At 38.5% G+C, this 22,388-nt stretch overlaps 1 protein-coding gene across 7 annotated transcripts; it reads left to right on the plus strand.

The window, feature by feature from the left end:
• Window positions 1-1,672: 1,672 nt before the first annotated feature.
• On the plus strand, window positions 1,673-14,738 carry LOC117636772 (histone-lysine N-methyltransferase ASHH1-like). Of its 7 annotated transcripts, none has more exons than XR_004587107.1 (15): window positions 1,673-1,955; window positions 2,059-2,240; window positions 2,923-3,079; window positions 4,685-4,771; window positions 4,986-5,070; window positions 5,146-5,239; window positions 5,367-5,565; window positions 7,203-7,280; window positions 7,519-7,596; window positions 7,688-8,874; window positions 8,974-9,706; window positions 9,782-10,252; window positions 10,334-10,530; window positions 11,505-11,539; window positions 12,938-13,017. XR_004587107.1 is itself a non-coding variant. In XM_034371437.1 (13 exons), the coding sequence occupies exons 2-13, from the start codon at window positions 2,095-2,097 to the stop codon at window positions 10,475-10,477; spliced, it is 3,459 nt and encodes a 1,152-aa protein (XP_034227328.1). In that variant the 5' UTR covers window positions 1,673-1,955; window positions 2,059-2,094; the 3' UTR covers window positions 10,478-11,127. The 7 variants fall into 7 exon arrangements, 3 of the variants coding, with proteins under 3 accessions (XP_034227328.1, XP_034227330.1, XP_034227329.1); XR_004587108.1 differs by having other exon boundaries at window positions 10,334-10,535; window positions 12,938-13,016; XR_004587109.1 differs by having other exon boundaries at window positions 12,946-13,015.
• The last annotated feature ends 7,650 nt before the right edge of the window (window positions 14,739-22,388 follow it).

Below are 22,388 nucleotides of genomic sequence, written 5' to 3' on the forward strand. Positions count from 1 at the left end.
AAGCAACATGGAAATTTTGGCTGGGTACAGGCCAATTGCCGAAAGGCGAAGGAGAGAGGCTATTTTATTGGACACAAGCCCACAACGCAAAAGTCCTGGAGGAACAGGTGGTGCTTGGCCTATGGGGACTGGGAGTGTCCTCCAGGGAAGAGCGTTGTCCAGCACATTCCTACCCACTTCCAGTCTATAGGTCTTTGGCCCCATCCCTTAAGATTGTCTATTGCTTGATTGTATTGTCTTGGCTCCTATTTTTGGTTCTGTACTTTGTTTGTGCAGGTGTAAATGGCTAAGTAGTTTCTAACTCTTGATGCAGGTTCAGTGAAGTGGGGCCCTATCTCCAAGGAGCAAGAAGACGAGGTTGAGTGGGTGAGGGCGCAGCTATCAGATACTGAGCGTGAGTACGGGAACCTAGACACTCAGAAGAATTTGTTTGAGTCCGGACTGCTGCAAGGAAGTAAGTACCTGGGTTGTCTTTTTGGTTGTGTGCTGAACCTTTGTGAGTTTGACTAATATAATTGTTTCGTTTGTTTTGACAGTGGCTGGCATCATAAGGGGGAGCACGAAGGTGGCCGTTGACATTGATGAGGTCGAGATGCAGAAACGGCTGAGGGAGTCTCGGGCTAAGAAAGCTGAGAAGAGCGCCGAAAAACGACCCAGAGATGATGATGAGGGTCGGGTCGCGGACGTGCTGGGCAAGAGGAAAGCCTTAGAGGAGGCGCACCAGCATGTGATGGGGTCGGGGCCGAGACTTCCCCCCTTTGATCTGCAGGCACCGCCGAAGCTACCCTTTGGCATGGAGGATGTGTTCGCTGAAGGGGTAGAGAAGGTTGACTTCGGCAGGCTTCGCCAGTAGAAGAAGGAGGTCAACCTGGCTATGCACCGGCAGGAGGTGCCCTTAGTGAACGTCTTCTTGGAAGGCGTGAAGAGCGACCCTGAGGCTCTGGCAAAGACTCCAGCTTCTTCCTTCATTGACCGAGCCCAAAAGACGATCCTCACCTCTGCCTATGTAAGTGTTTAGGCCCTTGTTGTTTGTATTTGTGTTGGAATATTCTTGTATGGATTGACTAACATGGTTTTGTTTGTTTGGCCTTTGGCGAATGTCGTCTGACATAATATAAAGAGACAAGGAGAAGAGGTCGAGATGAAGCAAAAGTGGCGGAGCGGGCGCAAGAGAAGCCCATCAGAAGAAGCATGCCTAGTTCAAAAGGCGGCCCTGGGTGGTGGAGGAGGGAGGAAGGAAGGAGAAAGGGTGGCTTTGCCCGAAACAATCAGTCCTTAGAGAGGAAGGGAGCTATATCATGGGGATCGAGTCCTTCCGAACCAGCGCACGTCTAACCGATGGAGTGGAGGCGGCTTGGTAAGCCAGGTGAGTGGTGGGACCCACCCAACCCCGAACTTCACTCTCTGGAGCGAGTTTTTTTTTTTTTTTTTTTTTTTTTCCAGCCTTAGGCTCAGCTCATTGCTGGAGTTGCTTTTAAAGTGAGAAACCTGAACGTCGCAAAAGTGAATTTTTATCTACAAAAAAGATACATAATTGTCAAAATTGAAAATAAATATTACTTTATAACTGAAAATTGATGCTATTAAACTGAAATTGAAGTCATAAAGATACAATATCTAGGATGGGATTCAAAATTTAACAGAAGAAAAAATGAAAAAGAAAAATATCGAAATTAACCTTTCACATTACCCAAAAGAAAAATCGAAGAAGGAAGACCCAAGAAGAACAGAAGAAAAAGAGGGGTTTTAGTTGAGGGAGAGAGAGGAAGAGGGCCATTTGTGATCTTCTGCTCCGAAACTTCACTATTGATTCTCAGAGCATTCTTGAACTTTCTGTCCCACTAAACAGAGTGTTACGACCCGTACCCCAACGACTCACCACGACGTCGTGTTCGGCCGAAACGACGCCGGACGGCGTTGTTTCCCTCGAAGAAAAGAGGGGAGCGCAAGTGCTGGTAATGAACTGATTTTCATTTTTGCCGATTGAGAATTTTCATTCAGAAATCGATTGATTTTGACTGAAAGGAAGCGTTAATTTTTTTTATTTTTTGCAAGCAGTTTTCATTTGTGAGAAAATTGTGCGCGTCAGAAAATATGGAGTCAGAGCCAGAGCACACACATACTGATATTGACCAAACTGAAGAACATTGCGCGCGTCAACTGCTATGTTTGACGGAACAACGTACTAGAGAAGAGCCACAGTACATACACATTGACCAAAATGAGTTCTCGCATAGAAGGTAAGCAAAATCTCTATCTTATTGTTTATTCTTTTGCTCCTTCGTTTTTTTTTTTTTTGGTTTCTAAAGAGTTAGAATTTTTAACTTGCCATGGCATTTTGCAATTGGGTTTTTGGAAATTGAAGGGCTTTGTTTGATGACTTGTCAATTTGTCTTCTGGGTTTCTCAGTTTTTCGTCTGTAAGTGTTGTTAACGCAGTAATTGGCGAAGGAGACCATTCAGAGGACTGATTGCTTATTTCATTTTATTTGGAATTGAGGTTTAGGGTTTAGTGTATAAGATTATGGTTTCAAGTTAGTTTCTTTCTTGAAAATAGTATCCCTTGTGTTGCCATGGCTGAGTTAGAACTTTTACTTGCTAATCTGCTCAAGGAAAGCTTTATATAGTTGATTTATTTTTAGGTCAATATTTCTATAGTCGATTGTTGTTGGTTAAAATTGGTTTTACATTCTTATTTATGACATTGTTTTGTGCAGTCATGGTAAATATTGTAAATTACTTCTCTAGTCCATGCGTAGGACAATGTTATCCAAATGCCTTCACTTCCTTGCAGACCTCATTACTTGGTTATTTTTTTGGGTGGAGTTTCAGGTCATAAATACTTAGTTATTTGCATTAGCAATTTAAAACTTAAATATATAACAAGTTTTCTTTCTATCTGTCTTTTTGTTGTTGTTGGTAGACACAAGACACAGACGGAGGAAGATATTGCTATATGTGAATGCAAGTATGATGAACATGATCCTGAAAGTGCATGTGGGGAGAGGTGCTTGAATGTACTTACCAGCACAGAATGCACTCCAGGATATTGCCCTTGCGGTGTCTATTGCAAGAATCAGGTAAATCTCTCTCTCTCTCTCGTCTCCCACCTCATCCATAAGAATTTGTGAATATGGATGCGTGTTTCTAGTATTTATTTCCTCCGGTTCTTTTTTCCCTGCTCATACATAAGCCTCCATGGTGTGGCCATGTGTTAATCATAATTTTGTACATTTTGATGGTAAAAGATTCTAATACTTTTACTTATTTGTATTTTATTTATTTTCAAAATGAGTTTGTATATGCCAATTCATATTATACTGTTGTGATGTTAATCATGGTTATTGTTTTTGGTTGTGTTGTGCTTCCCCGGTTTTCTTCTATAAAAAAGGTTCAATTCTTTACAGAAAAGGATAAAATGTTATACACACACATGCATGCACTCCACTGCCTCTTACTAATAATTTTATTCTCACATATATATGTGTACATGAAAGTTGTCTTTGCTGTCTTTATGTGGTTGTCTATGTTTTGGAAATTAGGGTTTGACATGGAATTTAGGGTTTGTAAACTTTTATGGTTCAGAAGGGTATAGGTTGGATGTAGATGGAAATTCTGGACAATGGATACTTTTATGGGATCTCTGGCTATTTGTATGGGATTTTTGTTTTTTTTGGCCAGTAATAAGCTTTTAGATTGAAAATATAAGATCACTATATTAGCGTTTTATGATGAATAAGTAAAAACAATAGGAGCTGGTTGTGGAGTAGTAAAGAGAGTGAATCACTGTATAGGATTGGTAGTGCCTGCATATGTTTGAGAGGAATTAATCATTTTTCTTCATAGTGATAAGGAAATGGACAGAAGTGATTTGGTGTTGACAACCTTAGGTTTTTCCGAGCATGATCCAAGTTACAGAAAATATTATTTTGTGCTTACGAAAATGAAAGGCCTACTATTGGGGAACAACTCAGTATATCATTTCCATGGAGCATGTGCAATGGGTGAAAAGATGAATTGAAGGGTGAATCACCTATGACCATAGCAATCACTTGTTAAAAATCTTGTTGATTCTACTTTTGAGCCTTTCAAGATGATTTGGAAGTTTTGTGTCTGTACTGATGTGATTTTATTTTGGCTTGTTATCCATGGGAAAACTAATGCATGTGAGATACTCTTAAAGAAGGAAGACCAAATGCTTGCTCATTGCCTTATTGGGCCATTTTGTGCTTTTCTAATGCATGTGATAGATATACTCTATTTGTCTTCTTACCTTTAATCCATAAATTTTTAATATTTCGAAAAGACAATCAGTATGGTGGTAAGACCATGGTTGTCACTAGATGTGAGAGTTCTCTGCCAGATGCGAGGCAAGTTCGTTTTGATAAGAACATGATAATATTTGTCACAAAAGGATTTTAAAAGGTGGGTGGGGAGAATTAGATGGGGTTGGCAATGACACTACTCTTCAATGTTTCTCTTTCATGGTCGCATCAATAACTTATCTTCATTTTTTTAAAACATTCTCTTTGCTGTATTATAGTTGCTTTTCTTTTTCCTGAAAGTATCGGGATAATGATGTACTTAGTGTGAGTTTAAGATACTATGAATCTTCAAATCCCTGTTCAAATTCTGTGAAACTATTATTACCCATATTTGATGTCTCATTTATTTGCTGTCAACAGAGATTTCAGAAATGTGAGTATGCCAAGACAAAGTTGTTTAGAACAGAAGGTCGTGGGTGGGGTCTTTTAGCAAATGAGAATATAAAGGTAATAGCTTACTAATTTATCTTGATCTGTTACAACTGTAAACTGGCATCTTGTTCTGTTATTTATCTTTGGCACTTTTGTTTGACTCCACTGAGAACATTGAAGCTTTATAAGTCTATGATTGAACTATAAATCATTTATTTATAGTTTGTTTATCTGTTGAGTGAATTTTTTAATCTCCTGTAAGCTTTTTAATTTGCTCTGTACAATGCAGGCCGGGCAATTTATTATTGAGTACTGTGGAGAAGTGATATCATGGAAAGAAGCAAAGCAAAGATCTCAAGCTTATGAAATTCAAGGTGATTTAATAGACTTATGAAATATATGTTTGTATTTATTTTGAAACTGTGTTCAACGTTTGTGCCTTGGTGCAGGTCTCAGGGATGCATTTATTATTTCTCTCAATGCCTCTGAGTCTATTGATGCCACTGAAAAGGGAAGCCTTGCTCGATTTATAAATCATTCATGGTGAGCCACGTCAGGCGGAATCTAATTTGGGGAAATGAAATATCTTTTGAACAACTAGCTGTTATCTCTTGTTTCTTTCTTACTTTCCTTTAGTTGAGAATGAGTTACAATCCTTTAATGTTTTCAGCAAACCAAATTGTGAGACAAGAAAGTGGAATGTGTTGGGGGAAATTAGGGTTGGAATATTTGCAAAACAAGATATATTGGATGGAACTGAGTTGGCATACGACTACAATTTTGAATGGTATGGGGGTGCTAAGGTTCGCTGCCTCTGTGGTGCACCGAGCTGTTCAGGATTTCTTGGGGCAAAATCTCGTGGTTTTCAGGTAATTTATTTATTGAAAGATGAAAAAATGTGTCCATTTGATCTGTGTTATAGAAGTTGTTGCATAGGTCCACATTACCTGTTTCCCTATTATAAAATTGTCTGGATATTGTATTGCACTGTCCTAGAACTAGCTGATATCCAACTTTAAAGGGGCTGTTATCTAGGAGGTTGGTGAAACTCACAATTGGAATGAAATAGAAAATTAAACATCTTGCCTTGGATGCATAATGCCAGTGCCTTAATCTTTCAAGTTAACTTTTTGTTTTTGTTTTTGTTTTTCTGAGCATGATCTCATTGTTAGTTTTGGAATCCTTTGCATAATGACCTTTCTTTGGAAGCTATCAACTATAAGGATCATAAGTACCGATTTTATAGTATAAAATGGTTTTAGGGATTTGTAGTGTCCATTGGTTTGCAATCCTCCTACAAACTTATATGAGGATATATGTCCGAAGGCATAGTGCTCAGAGTTTAGAGGCTTTGTCTCACTCAGCGAAAAGAAAACAAAAGCTTAAACTTAAACATTTTTAATTGTAGGCTCTCCTCCCAGAGACACAACCTGAAAATGCCTTAGGCATACAAGTGTTTTGCAGAATTTCTCAAAGGCCTAAGCTTTTTTGTTGAGGTGTATGCTGTATAAAACTCCTGTGTCACTTTTGAACACTTGCTATTCTCATTTTTCTTGATGCTGATAAAGAAAAAAGGGTTTTCCAGAGATCAAGATACTTCATTTAGGCTCTTAAATAAGAAAATTTATAAAAGGAGGTGTTTGGCAGGAGAGAAATATGGTTTCCTGTACTTTTCTGCTTTGGCAAGACTACTAACAACCTGATGAATAAAATTTTATGGTCGATCATGGGCCAGTTTATTGGGTTTCTTAAATGGTTTTTACTTTTGCCAAATTCGGGACTGAAATTGGGTTGTTTTTAACATGTTGGAATGGACTGAATGTGGGGTTGTCTATTGTGTTTAATGGGTGTCTCATGGACTTCTAAAGGCGTGACTTTAAAATAAGGGAGCTTCTAAATGCACTCTTCAATTTGATCAGTGCACTCGAAGCTTTAATAACATTTTTAATCAACATTGTAACCTTTGCAATGACTAAAACGAACTTAATACACTTCTAAAGGGTTTCCAATTACCATAGCTCACACTCAAGCTTATACCCAGCCTACCATCAAGTACCAAACAAAAACTCTATTACCAGCTTCAGAATCATCTTTTTCTCACTCCATAAACCCCAATCCTATGATACCACCCATATTGAGTTCCCTTGGTCGGAGCATCAAATCATCATTTATGACGAGTCAGTGAGGATGGAAAGGTATGTTATTTGCCACAATAGTTGAGTTTTATTTATTTATCGTTCTTTTGTGCTACTAAAAAGGGGCTCATGTTTTGTTCGGCTAACCAGAGCTGAGCACCAAATGTACTGTGTGGTTATGTGTGGCCGAAAAATGTTCCTCAAGTGCGGCCCAATATGGCTGCATTGTACATTTGGTGCGTGACTAAAATTGGCTGCACATCAACATGAAAGTGGAGCCAATAATAGCCACAGAGTTTTCTCTATGTGATGTATTCTCTAAATAGGACACTAACAAAATTCTTCATGTAAGCTTTCTTTCTCTAATGCAGGGTGAAACTTCTTCTCGGGGTAGTGGGGTTGGCTCAGAATGTGCAATGGACTACACGAGTGAATTTACGATGAATGAGGTACCTAAATTTTTTGCTAAATTGCCAGTCAGCTTGCTTTATTGTTAAATCGCCAACCAGCTTTATCGTTAAGTTGCTGACTGACTTGATCATTAAATAGCTTTGGTGTTTGGTCAAATTTTCTGTTTCACCAACATGGAAGTGCTGCCAATAATGACTGTAAAGTTTTCTCCTGTAACATATTCTCTAACTGAATACTAACAGAATTCTTCACTCAAACTTGTTTTTGCTAATGCAGGTTGATAATTCTACTCGAGATAGTGGGGTTAGCTCGGAATGTGTGATGGATTACACAAGTGAATTTACTACTTATGAGGTTACGAACTTGATCGTTACATAGCTTTGGTCCCAATAAAAGTCATACGGATATTTTGGATACTTACACACTAGTTTCTTTTGTTTTATAGATATTCAAGACTAGAGAGTCCTTAATGCAGTGGGCTCGTGAGGCTGGAAAGAGAAATGGGTTTGTTATTGTGACAATACGATCTGATTTGGGTGGTAAGAGTATGAAACCAAGAGTTACATTAGGCTGTGAGAGGGGTGGAAGATTTAAGGAGAAGAAAACTAAAGTCAATAAGGGTGCTAAAAAAAGATGTGGGACTGGCACGAAGAAGTGTGGGTGCCTGTTCACATTGAAGGGGGAGAAGTTGGCAAGTGGCAATGGATGGATGCTGAAGGTCTTATGTGGAGTGCACAACCATGCATCAAATGAGTATTCTGAGGGGCGTTCATATGCAGGGAGGTTGTCGGAGCAGGAGACTTCACTCTTGATAGACTTGTCAAAGAGTTTAGTACGGCCCAAAGAAATCCTGAACACATTGAAGCAAAGGGATGAACTCAATGCTACAACCATAAGGACGATCTACAATGCACGCCAAAGGCAAAGAGTTAAAGAGAAGGCAGGGAGGTCTCAAATGCAACAACTTTTATGTAGGTTGAATGAGCATGACTATGTTGAGTGGCATAGGGGTTGCCCTATATCTGGTAATGTGCTGGACTTGTTTTGGGCACACCCTGTGAGTTTGGAGTTGTTGCGTGCATTTCCAACCATTTTGATGATGGATTGCACGTACAAGACTAATAGGTATCACTATCCCCTACTAGAGGTTGTAGGCATCACATCAACTGATATTACATTCTCAGTTGCATTTGTTTTTTTAGATTCTGAAAAAGAAGATAACTATATATGGGCGTTAAGCAGATTGCGTGGTGTGATGGTGGAGTGCACTATGCCAAATGTTATTGTCACTGACCTAGATTTGCCATTGATGAGAGCTGTCGAGGTAGTATTCCCTACAGCCAGACATCTTTTATGCAAATGGCATATTAATAAGAATGTGCTGTCCAAATGCAAAAATTTGTTTGAGTCCAAGGAAAAGTGGGATAGATTTATAATGAAGTGGAATGTACTTGTGACGTCTCCTACGGAAAGTGATTACAAACGGGAGCTAGCAGTGTTACAGAGCGAATTTAGTATGTACACTGAGGTCATGGAGTATGTTATAAACACATGGTTGAAGCCTTTGAAGGACAGATTTGTGTCAGCTTGGACGGACATGATTATGCATTTTGGTAATGTTACATCAAACAGGTAGTTCTTGAAGTTATAATATAATTGGTCATGCCATATTACATCACTGGTTTAATATGAATTTGTGTTAACCTGTTGTATTTTTTTATGATTTAATAGGGCTGAGGGTGCACATTCCAAGCTTAAGAGGGAACTTGGTTTGAGTCAGGGGAATTTTGAGGGTTCTTTTGAAAATATACACTCTCTCATCGAGTTACAACACATTGACATAAAGACATCTTTTGATAAGTGTTCGACAGTCGTGCAACATAACTTCAAGTCTTCAGAATTCAAATATTTGAGAGGAGTCGTATCTATTTTTGCATTGGAGAAGGTGTTATCTCAGTCCAAGCTAGCCGCCTCAATTGGTGTTGATGCTTTGGCATGTGGTTGTGTCATACGCCGTACCCATGGTCTACCTTGTGCCCATGAGATTGCAGAATACAAGAGGGATTGTAGGCCAATTCCTCTCGAGTCTCTTGACCCCCATTGGACGAAACTTGATTTACTGCCTCCTAGTTCTATTCAGGATTCCATGGATGTGAATGAGTTTCCGGAGTTGAAGTTGCTTCAGCAGTACTTTCTGGAGGCAAACAAAGATAATAGGTTGATGCTAAGGAAAAGAGTGAGAGAACTTGTAGCACCCTATACAACTACTCTTGTTGAACCAGGAATCAAGTCTAGATTACGAGGTCAATTGAAGGAGAAAATTGATATGTCCAGTCGACGAGACCCATATGCTTTTGAATTGAGATCTGCATCTGTGGATAGTCACTCACCTAGCTTTACAGGTGATACAATGGATGTTCCGCAAAATTTTGCACATAAGAAAACGGAGCGAACAAAGGAGAAGGTAATAAAGATACCCATTACTAAATTGAAGATGATATAGTTACCCATTTATTCATAACAATTTATATTCATACAGGTGTACCAGACATTGACGGTGAAAGGTATTTCGTATATTGATGCGTTCCCAGTTGGATTGAGGCCCTTCATTCAGCAAGTCAAGGATGTATGTCATGATGGTCACTGCGGGTTTAGGGCAGTTGCTGATTTAGTGGGATTGGGTGAGAATGGATACTTGCAAGTGCGTAATGACTTGCTCACTGAGTTGTCTTCGTATTCTGCGCATTATGGCGAGTTGTATGGCACCACAGACAGAGTTCGTGAGTTAGCACAGATACTATCATTCTTTGATGAGGGTAGAGCGCCATTCGACAGATGGATGACGATGCCTGACATGGGTCATCTTATAGCGTCATGTTATAAGGTTGTACTTTTCCACTTGTCAGCTACTCAGTGCCTTACGTTCCTGCCTCTTCGATCAGCACCAGTTCCTTCACCAACACGTAGACACATTGCCATTGGTTTTATGAATGACTGTCATTGCGTGGAGGTATGATAGCAATAATTTATGATGTGTGCAGTTTTCTTGTAGAAAGACATTTTAGATTAATGTAACATATGTTTCTTGTAGGTGTTCTTAAGGCCAGGGCATCCTGTGCCTCCTGTTGCATCTGATTGGATCAGATGTCATACGCCGGCAGCACAAGGATGGGACTCTTTGTATACTAGTTGTATTTCACGCTTCAAATCTCTTGTCAGCTCGGACCAAATCTGACTTGGTCAGGTGTATGTCACAAGTTCAAACTGTTTCAGAACACGCTGAGGATGGTAAGGTTAGATCACATATATGCACCCGAAAAGAAGGAGAGGTGATGAAGTGGATGTTGCTCCCAAATCCCACCATAAGGAACCCAAATTACCTACACAAATAATGGCAACGAATATTTGAAATGATATACATAAAGGGAAAGTGATAAACCTAATAGTATGGACAGAGGACGTCTCAAACCTCATCAATTACGAAAGCATCCAACTCCTCTCTTATGCTGCAAATCATTCATAGTGGCAGCTTTGATAATATCCAATGATACACAAGCGGTTTGTCTGAGATATAGTTCATGTTACAACATGTCTCAAAGAGCAAATAAGCTTACATTCTCACACCTCTAAAAGCTTCGAGTGTCCCGCTGTCTGTCTAATACCATACCTGGTTATGTGCCCCAAATGTAAATACATGTAGTTGGGGGACGCAATTCCCCATCTCACCTCACCGAACTCCATAAGCATATGAAACTAGATTATGCACACTTGTGCACCGCTCTTATCAGTGAAGAATGTACATCTCAACATACAACAAATGCTCTCGTATCCTGATTGTGCACATATCAGCACAACTGAGAATAATTGAAAATCCTCTAAAACTCTTCATTAATTTCTATTGGTCCCTCAACCAGTTGTGTTTTGAAATATAAAATCTGCATACTGCAAACTAATTTCTCTACGTTGTATGGTTTTTCCTGTCCTATGTATTTTTAATTCTGTCCTTGTTTTGTAGGGCAGGTTTTTTCCTATCTGATTTCATTTAAATTCTTTGCAGTTAGCATTGTGCATTCATAGGATTTCTGGTGTGCGTTTGCTGTTATTTTACTTTTGCTCAAGATATTGTTTTGCTTATGACTATTTATTAGTAGCAGTTATGATTGTGCATCTTTAGAATTTCCGGTGTGTTTGATGTTAACTTTCTTTTGTTCAATAATATTATTCATCACAGTGTTTAATGTTATGCAACTTTTTCCAAACAGGAGGATACTTACCTATGGGAAGACGATGATGACAGGTAACGTTTACGCGTATACCTTAATGCATTTGTCTTAAAAGTTTCGTTTTGTGCAGAAGTGATCTACTGCAGGCACTTGCTTGTAATTTGGTTAATAGTTTCATATTTTAGTTATTACCCTTCTAAATTTTGTTCCCTTTAGTCTAGTTCATCTTGATTGTGTAAGAGGTTACCAATAATTGGTAATCTAGCACTGACATTTCTTCGAAGCTGTCATGTTCCTGTGCCCTGACACAATGCTTGACCCTGTTCGTGGTCTTGTGTGTATTTTCTCAACACTTTATCGACACTTTCCCAACACTTTCCTGACAAAGTTGAGGCGAAATTATAATATTTTTCTTAAGAAATTGTAAGAAATTAGAGGATGTTATGTACGTTAATGGGAGTCTTCGGATCCAAAGTTATGGTTGGCTGCTTATGGATCTACACACAAAGTTCAAGCCTTAGCTACAAGTTGACTTAGCCAACCTTGTCTCAGTGTTTGGAGATTTATTTGAGTGCTTATTCTCTTATGTTATTGTTATTTTTATGCTAATATTACTATAATACTTAGGGAGCTAAGACTTAAGTGTGTATTATTATTTCATTTTTTATTATTGGATTGGATTTATTCTGATGTAATGCTTTATGTTGAGTTAGGACTTTGGTTTTACATGCTTTCAATGAAATTTTTGACAATTAACTTTGGATGAATTAGTTACAAACTAATTATTCATGCATAAAGATGAAACTAAATTTTAAAACCCTAAAACCATATTCACTTACTTTCTGTGTCCATGGTGTGGGGTATCTTAATTTGGTAAAATTCGTAATGAGTGATGTAGTGTTATGTTGCATGTTGGTGTCTACTTCATAGTTTATAATTCTCTTCTTTTAAAATTTTTTTTTTAATCATCAGTAGTTCTATAGTTTGCATATTTTGCCTTGTCCATCTCCTTATGTACCTTTTCTCTTCTTTAATAAAATATGTTGTGTTTCCTACAAAATGTAACTAGTTTTACCTTGCTTAACTCTTCAGCAATTTAGACATTAACTGATCTACATGGAAAGAAAGAAATCTTCAAATGAGTGAGTTTTGTAGAAGACTTCATGAATCAGATGAGTGGATCAGTTGCAAATAGTTTCCACTTCTCTGGTGGGGCTGGTGATCTTGTTAATTTCAGCAAACACGTCTTAGGTTTTGTTTTCCATTTTGTGGCCTACGTGGTTGAAAGGTGTAGGTTTATGATGCAGTTTTATCTCGAGTGTATCTTCAATATCAAAATAAAATCTTTCGAAAAAATGCACACCCACTCTCATGTACACATGCATATTTAGAGATCTTATGTAGACTTGTGCATTCCTTTTTATGATTTATCTGCCATACTTGAGTTATATTTAACTGCCTGTTGGTGTCAGGTATTCAGTTGAGAAAATTCCGCTATATGATTCTGCAGAGGATGAGCCTTCCTCGAGGCTCTTCAAGACTGTCAACTCCTCAAGTTCTGAATTTGATGTTGATGGGATGATGATCAATGTCAATGTGGATTCTGGACATCAGTTGATGTCTACTGCTCTTGTTGTGCAATCACTTGATTCTGTTCCAATGGAGGGTGTAGTGATGGGGGTAAAAACAGAAGTGAGTGAGGAGAGGAAACTTTATTCACAAGAAAATCAACCACCTTTTTCACGAAAGAATGCAATGATATCTCGTATCCGCAGTAATACTGCATGTCGTAACTATCACATTGGATCAGGATCCATGCCAAACAAAAGATCAAAACAATACTCTAATGGAAAGGTGAAACATGGTGCACAAAAGCAAGTTGACGCCAAGTCTTTTGCTTCGCTTTTAGCATCAAGGGAAGCACAAGAGGAAATTTTAAAATATGAGGTATTTATCTTTTCATTTTTTAAATTAATCTGTTCTATATATAGAAGTGTATGTCTTATAACATTCAGCAGACCAAAATGCCATATTATTAATAATTATCAGCTCATCTATATAATCATCTAAGCTTAGTTGGTATACATATGTTTATTTTCAGTTTAAAATTACGTATAACTCTAATGACCAATAAAATACCCCAGCAGTTAAAAGTAGCCATAATATAGTTTATACCTAATATATCAAGCAAGCATACCTTATCTTTTGTGATGTTAGCCAAAACAAAAAACCAAGATTGATAGCGTATGATAGTAGAAGAGCATGTGATTTTTGGTGTGACCATCTGAGGTAGTACTGTCCATTATTTCACAAACCTTGTATTAAAAAGATATTTTGTGAAGGTAGTAAAATACTGTATAATTAGAAAAGAGAGATCTGGAGGTGCCCAATAGATAAATTAGAAAATTTCCGGCAGCACACCGCCCTTTGGCATCACACTGAAGGTGCCTTGAAATCTCTCCAAGCCAACTTGTGCTTTCACACATCAGCAGGAATATAATTTACTTAATGGAATATCATTTATTTATTTTGTATAATTTTTTAATCTTCAATCCCAATTTCATGTACATAAAAGTTGTGTATAGCAACATTTGTGCTTGAAGTATTTTCCTATGTCATTGTACACTATTAGTACCGTTTAAGATTTCAACTAAATGATTTTATTATATGCTATTGGCGCCTGGCACATGATTTTATTGTTACTATTATTATCAAATTGTTCACTTTGAAAATTTTCTTCAGTGTATGAAAAATGATGCTGCCACTCATCTTGAATCTTTATACAATGAGATACGACCTGCCATTGAAGAACATGAAAGGGACAGCCAAGACAGCGTAGCTACCAGCGTAGCTGAGAAGTGGATTGAAGCCTGCTGCTTGAAACTGAAGGCAGAATTCGACCTTTATTCTTCCATTGTTAAAAGCATTGCCTGCACTCCACGAAGGGGCCAAGCTGAACCTTATGATGGTAACAATGAGAATGAAATCAAGTACCTGCAGAACTGATCTTTGTTCTCAGTTCGTTCTTTGGTTTGGAACAGATGCGTTTGGATAAAGCCGCATCAGATTGAATTGTAACTGTTCAGTCTATTTTAGAATCATCAGACTTACACCATGGTTATGGGATTACTGTTCCATGTTTAGTGTTGTGATATATTTCCAGAGACCTTTCTTTAAAAAGAAAATTATTCAGGTTTCTTGGTATGTTTGGACTACATAATGCTTTAACTAAGAAATGAAAAGGGGTTACTATACAAACACCCTTTTTTATTATTTGCGTTTTCACAATGTGAAATGGTGCTTTTTCTTTTGGGTTAACTGTGAATCTACCTCCTGAATGTGTACGCTACTTTCAATTTGCACTCTAGAAAATTAAGTATACGAATTATTTTTTATCTCCAATTCCCCCCTAGCGTCTAAATCAACTTTTTGACATCCAATAGTCTGTCAAATTGTCATTGTTCAAGGGTAGTTTTGTCTCTCCACCCTAATATTCCAATTACACAAGTCGCCGATTTAAAAAGAAATAAGAAAAACAAGTCATTGAAGGGTCAATTCGCCCAACTATTACTAAAGTAAGGTTTGTTTTGGGAAAGAAGAGATTCGACGATTCAACACTGAATAGATGATTTGAAGACTTGAGGGTTTCAAATCAGTGAGATTCTTGAATACAAGCTTGTGGATTTGGCGAAATATGGCTCCGATTATGCGTAGCAGTGGTTGTCCTCCAAAGTACAGCAAATCTTCTTTTTTCTCTCTTCGAATCATTGTGGTCCAGTGATGTCGATAGAATAGTGTTTCTTATCTTCCTTCTGTACAGTAGTTTGGCTGGAATTCTTCATTTTTGGTTTGGATGATATTCCTTTATGAAAAGGAAATATATTTGTGGTCCCAAGGGTAGTGCATGTGATTTGTATGTGCTTGGTCTATAACTTTTGGTTTTGTCTGATGTGAGCAAGTTTTTGTTATGTCAAAAGTAAATGTGTTGTTATGGTTGTAAATTAAGTTGTTGATGACATTAAGTGTTGTTTATATATACATTTTATTTCTACCTTTGTAGCTGATCCAGATAACTTCACTATGGAGATTCACCATGGAGGGAATTTTTTAAAGGGGAAATATTTGGGTGGTAGGGTTTAATGGATAGATAACTGTATTGGGGATCATTTTTCAATGTTGAACATGTATGACATTGCTACATCACTTGGATACAACCAATTTAAAACGTGTTTTCACTATAGGAGCACAACAAAGGCTTTTCTTCCACTAGAAACAGATGGCCATGTACTTGAGTTTGTGCAGCAAATTCCGTCATCTAGGGTTCAGAATTTGTACCTCTCACATAAGCCAGAACCCCCCTGTTAGAGAGTCAAGCATCTGCATCTACACCTACATTTCACTTTGATGGTTCGCTTCACCGAAATTTACACCAAGTTGATGTAGAAGTTGATCTAAATACTTCATATTGTGGTTAGTGGGGTGATGGTTGGGATAATTTGTGGAGTTATTAGGGCGGAGAGACGAAACTACCTGAACAGTGACAATTTGATGGACTATTGGATGTCAAAGAGTTGATTTAGAAGATAGGGGGGAATTGGCGGTAAAAAATAATTCGTATCCTTAATTTTCCAAGAAAAAAAAAAAGTTATGGTGCAAAATGCATTAATCCAAGCTGTATTTTGGGAATTAATTCATTAAATAAATATAGAAATAGTGTGCATGCCATGCCAATAGTACATTTTTCATATGTCAATCACCTACCAAGCTCACATGAACCCAAGTCGTGTGGTTTACGGGGCTTGCACAAAGGATTGTGGTGTGGAAGGTTACAGAGGTCCACAAGGCCCACGAAACTCTTGGATAATAAAGACTTTGGGCTAGCTACTTGGGAGCACCAAAGTCCAAGCCCATTACTTGGAGTTCTCCAATGTAGGTGAGCAAATGAGATATTTTTCAAGCACTTCTTTTTACCCATAGGAAATAGTCATTTTCCAATGCCTAGCGTTACCCTATGGAAATAAGAATGTCCCAATGCTCCTTTTTACCCGCTGGAAACAAGCCAATTCCAACACTTCTTTTTACCCATAGGAAATAGTCATTTTACAATGCCTAACTTTACCTACTAGAAATAAGAATGTCTCAATGCCCCCTTTTACTTGTTGGAAATAGATTAGCTCCAACACTTTCTTTTACCTATTGGAAATCAAAGAGAGCCTTCACCTTCTATAAATTGGGAGGGGCATTGCTCAGCCAAAACCAAACCCTCTTGGTTGCGGCAAGCTTCTCAGCAACCATGAGAACTCACTTTCCTTTAGCTGCTGCAAGCATTCCAGTAGCCTTCACAGTCATTCCTGAGCCATCAACCTCCATTGTTGGAAGCATCCCAGCAACCATTGACCAACATCTCTTGGTTGCTCAAGCATATCAACAACTATTAGACCACTTTCCTTCCTCCCTTCGGCTGCTGCAAGCATTCCAGCTGCCATCCTAGTCATTCCTCAGCCATCACAACTTTGTCTTCTACTTTCTCACCCTTGAAATCCATCATCTTCTCCATAAAGCCTCACCAAGCATAACTCCAAGCTTTTCCATCATTCCAAGCTATAAACACCATACCCTTCAAACCTCAAGCTTTTCCTCCCATCCTTATTCTCTTGAAACTCTTAAATCTCCATAGCCATAGCCACAAACAGAAGATTATCAACACCCAAACTCAAACATATCTAACACCAAGCCAAGCACATGCATTTTCATTTGCTAAACTTATGGGTCTTTAGCTCCTAACTCCAAGCTCTCATGCCAAGCCTAGTAGTATCTTGATTCACCAAAGCAAACTCTCATGCCAAGCCTGTGCAACATTAATGCACCATGTTCAACTCTTCGTCAAGTTGCCGGAAACATCAGCACAAAACACGCAGCTGCTGGAAAAAGAACAAAGTACTCCCCTGGGACTTGCTTCGCCCTCGGGATACTTTAGGTCTAGTTCTCGCTAACTCAAAAAAAAGGGGCAACAAAGGCTTAGTTCATCACTCTATGGTGGTCCAAGAATCAACAAGCCCGAATAAGCCTTCCGATTGAAAAAGACCCCAACATAAATGGCAACTCTGTTGGGGACTAGGACATTAGTCTTGTAGTGGCTCCTAAAAGATCACAAGCTTTAAAATTAGTATTCACGCAACTACACTACAACAAAATTTAAAGATAAGAGCATTCTCTTTGATTTTGCTTTGTTCTGTTGTTCTTTTTTAAAAAAAAAGGGATGCAAAAATATTTTTAATATTTTCTCTTATGTTGTAGATATACATTCTCAGACAAAACATCTTGCGAAAGGCCTATGGGGGCTTAGGTGAATCCATCATTGCAAACAGCACATGCAAACATCAAATGACTTGGGGGCTTCATGCCAAGCAAAAGAGAGAGACAAGAATCCAGAAGCTGCTATAAATTTCAGTTGCCCTCCTCGGAAAAAGCAAAGAGAGTTAGAATCTGAGAGAAAAACAAATGTATAAATTTCAGTTTTTTTCAATCACCTCTTCCATCATCTTCAGTTTGTTTGCTTCTTCAAGAGATCTTCTTTGAAGCAAGTTGCAGGAGAAAAAAAAAAAAAAAAACAAGAAGGCACCTACTCTGTTTCTTGACCCCGAGTAAGCCAAAGAGTACATAACCCAACTTTGCAACCAATTGCTGATCCCAACAAGCTAACTCGGGGGCTAGACAAACAAGCAAAGCCATCCACCTTTTTTGCCATATAGTAAAAATCATCTCTTTGATTACAACAAGCCTAGACAATCCTGCATTATGGTGACAAACAGTTTTCTATTTTCCCTTTTTGAAATAAGCTAATTACTGCCAACTCAACAAGCCATCTACCTCTGAGTTTCCACCAGTAATCAGCACACCTAACCTTTGTCAAAAATCAATTTGGAATTCGGTGCCAAACATTATGCTTTTTCAAGACCTTAACCTCTTGGGGGGCTTACCCATGTTAAAACATGGTACCATTCAGACTCAAGCAACCTCATGTTGTAAGTGATGAAACAGGACCTCTGCAACATGCCAAGAAGGAGATTACAACATGCCAAGCAAATCAATCAAGCCAAATTTACATGAAAAGAAAAGAAAAAACCAACTCAAGCACAAGTCAAGCATCTAGCACATAAATTTCTGGAAACTTCAAATTTTCTCATGTCATACCAGGCTATACCTTGATTCCAAGAAATTGTATGACTCAACTTCATTCCATTCTCATGCCAAACCAAGCTAAATCTTGATTAGATTATCTACATCCTGATAGCAAGTTTAAGCTATATCATTCCTAGCCAAGTTACATTCTTCCAACACCTACTCCACAAGCAAAGAATTTCCAGCACCTGCCCTATTTCAAACATCCTTCCAGCACATGCCCGATTTCAAACATCCTTCCAGCACATGCTCGATTTTAAACATCCTTCAGTGTCTATGATTCATAACCTCCAGAACTCAATCCATCCTTACAACAATTAAACAAACTCATTGCATCTCTAAAAGAACACTCAAAGTCACCTTAACAACTAGCTTGTTCTCTGTCTCACCCAAAGTCTCCCTGGTCAAGCGGTTCAAATCCTCCAGAAGCCTTCATATCGCAAGTCAAGGTGTAAGCAACCAAAACTCACCTTCATGCTATCAAGTTACTAGTGAATCAATAAGAAAATGGGACTTCTCATACTTTGGAGCCTCTCAATCGAGTTTGAAAAAGATATAGACATTGGAGAGGTACTCATGAAAAAAAAAAAAAACAGAGGTGCCAGAAGCATATTTTCCTACATTCATCCATTCTCCACTTGCAACATCCAACAACTATCGCCTCCTCATGCAATTCCTTATATCTTTGAAATCAATCATTTCTGTTGTATATCGTAACGTCCTCATCGTCATCATTCTTCTCAAACAAACTTGAGATGCTCGTTTTTTTGAAGATGATTGAAGAGCAAGCAAACTCATCAACCAAACATTTGATGAATTCACATGGCATAAAACCAATCCACATGCCAAGAAATTTCATTTCATTCATGCATTCCAAGCAATTCAGGCATTTCAAGCAAATTGAAGAACCCATGCTCTTGCGACAATACCATACAAAATCATGCTCTCACGACAATATTGATCAAGATCATGCTCTAGCAATGCCCAGATCAGCACTCAATGCCAAGAGAAAGGATATGCTAAATTCTCAAACAAAAGCAACATGCCAAGCAAAACTTATACACAAGCTTTCCAACCATTCTAGCTAGAACATTCCACCTTTGGAAAATCACTAGAAATCAAGCTTACAACCAACAAATCTCAAACTTACCAGATATATCAAGCTTCATTTTTCCAAAATTTCGTTGCATTTAGAGCTAGGGAAGCATGTCAAACAGATTCTCAAAACATGCTATGCAACAGAAACTGGACAATTCCAGCAGCTTAGCCCTTTGAAATTGCACCAAAAATTCATTTTTCCTTCAAATGGCAAAAGACCAGTTCCAACACAGCCATTGAGAAGTCTGTTTTCATGTCCAACTCAGATTCCAAGAAAAACATTTCAAAAGTTCAAAGAACAGCCCACAAGCTACTTTGAGATATTTTGACAAACACTTGGCATGCATTACCGAAGTGAGCTTGTATGACTCTTGTTTATCACCAAGCTAGAATCCTAAACCAGAAGCTCAACCTCAGAATTTGACTTCTAGTTCACAAATTCTGGGAAATACAGAGGAGCTCAAGCATTCAAGCATAGAAAACAAGCAAGCAGCAAAGGCATCAACATCAATTCAAGAACATGCTTCAGAAAAATAAAGGCAGAGAACACTACAATTGTTGGATAATCTTCAATTTTGGATATGTTATAAACAACATAATTTCAAGCATATTTTGTGAAGCAAGTGCAATCATCCAAGTATCAGAAATTAAAAATACATGTAGAAACAAAATCTGAAGAAACTCACCAGCCATGAATGAACACTGAAGCTGCAGACCAACTTTGTGGCATCAGAAAAAATCTACAAATTCTACAAATTTTACAGGCTATAGTACTCGAGCAGATGAACAACTTTCATCAAGGAACTTTTCTGATCCGAGCTTTCGAAATATGACTTATGTACTGATGCACAGTACCCACGGATTTGAATCTTGAAAAGAGAAGAAAGAGTTGTAGGGAGAAGAAGCCATGCGCCATCATGCCAAATGGTCACCATTGCAGCAAAATGATGCCCCAAGTTCGTTGCACCATGATTCAATCAAATACCAAGAAGGTCATGCTACGAGCTCATGCAAAGCGAATGTTTTCATGATGGCTAGCATGCACTTAAGGGTTGAGAAACTGATTCTTTACATCCACAACCATTCAGAGAGAGCAAGCATCCCCTCTCACTATTGGAACTCTTCAATTTTGAGCTCTTCCTTCCCTTTTTCTCTTCTGGCAAAGCACGCAAAAGCCTGACACAGCTTTTGTCAAGCTGCCGGAAATTTGCTAAAACCACTCATTCTTCCACCCTCATCTTTTCCTCTTTTCTGTCTCTCAAAATTCCCTCTCCCCTTACTTTGAACCCCTGTTTCTCATGGGAAATATAAACCCTCTTTCTCTCTAATGTTAAACTCATAAATGTTCAGCTTCCATGCCATGAACTTCTCAAGCCAAGCCAAGATATTCATCTGTCAGCAACTATTGGTTTTGTTGGAAAAGGAAACCAAGATGTTTCCTAAGGCTCCATGAACCTTTCGAAGCACCCTTGGGGCCTAATGCTTAAACTCAGACACAGAAGCAACTCTACCCACTTGCTCTTCACAGCAGGCCAGGCTCATCTGTAGCTGCTGGAACAAAAAAGCCCTTACATAAATGCCAAAACCCAAACACTCAAGCACATCCACCATGCTAAATAGCCCAAAAGCTATACTAAGCCATGTCACTTTAGCCAATACCAAGCATACAAGCCAAAGCTTAGTGTACAAGCCAATACCAAGCATACAGGCCAATGCCAAGCGTACATGCCAATGCCAAGCATACAGGCCAATGCCAAGCATCCAAGCCAATACCAAGCATACAAGCCAAAGCCAAGCGTACAAGCCAATACCAATCATACATGCCAATGCCAAGCATCCAAGCCAATACCAAGCATACAAGCCAAAGCCAAGCGTACAAGCCAATACCAAGCATACAAGCCCAAAATCAAGTGTACATACCAATGCCAAGCATCCAAATCAAATACTAAGAATACATGTCACCATCAAGCATACATGCCAATACTAAATATACACGTCAAAACCAAGCATGCAAGCCAATATCAAGCATACAAAACTAATACAACTCTTGCAAACTGCAACCATACCAAATCAAGAGTCACTAGTCACTGAAGCACATCAATCATGCAAGCTAACTTATTTTGGGTTAAAATTCAATCAAGCCTTATCTCTTATGTCATGCCGCAAAATAAGCCAACTTTTGGTAACCCAAGTAAGTAAACTCCGATATTACAGTGTATAGGAAAGTTCTTCAAGGCAACACCTTAGGTGTCTAAGAAGATGGGGTATTTAGCGGGATCATTGCAACCCCTCCAACCTTCCCGGAAAAGACCTGGCTGTGATTTTGAAGACTCTTAACTAGTTATCCTTGAGTTGCTCATCGTTACATATAAATAAATATATATATATATATATATATAACCAAGCTAACAGTTGCTAAAACCATGCTAATCTTCATGCCAAGAAAAACAAAACGACTACGGCTAATGAAGCAAGCATGGATATTTCATGCATATTGAAGAACCAGCCATGCCATGCCACTGCCAATTATTTTGGGCTGAAATTGATTATTTTGCTTATCTCGCTGCCACTTCATGGCCCCAATAATCAATGGGGCTAATGTTGAGGCCCAAAAAAGTCACGAGAAGCCCAAAGACATTTAAA

Source organism: Prunus dulcis, chromosome 8 (genome assembly GCF_902201215.1).
Source record: "Prunus dulcis chromosome 8, ALMONDv2, whole genome shotgun sequence".
NCBI classification, from domain to species: Eukaryota; Viridiplantae; Streptophyta; class Magnoliopsida; order Rosales; family Rosaceae; genus Prunus; species Prunus dulcis.

Bases quoted from the DNA above. Each gene is read 5' to 3' on its own strand.
- LOC117636772 (XM_034371437.1), top strand. From the start codon at position 2,095: ATGGAGTCAGAGCCAGAGCACACACATACTGATATTGACCAAACTGAA. The intron at 7,597-7,687 runs GTTACGAACTTG...TTTGTTTTATAG, and splicing joins GTGAATTTACTACTTATGAG to ATATTCAAGACTAGAGAGTC. The intron at 10,253-10,333 runs GTATGATAGCAA...TGTTTCTTGTAG, and splicing joins ATGACTGTCATTGCGTGGAG to GTGTTCTTAAGGCCAGGGCA.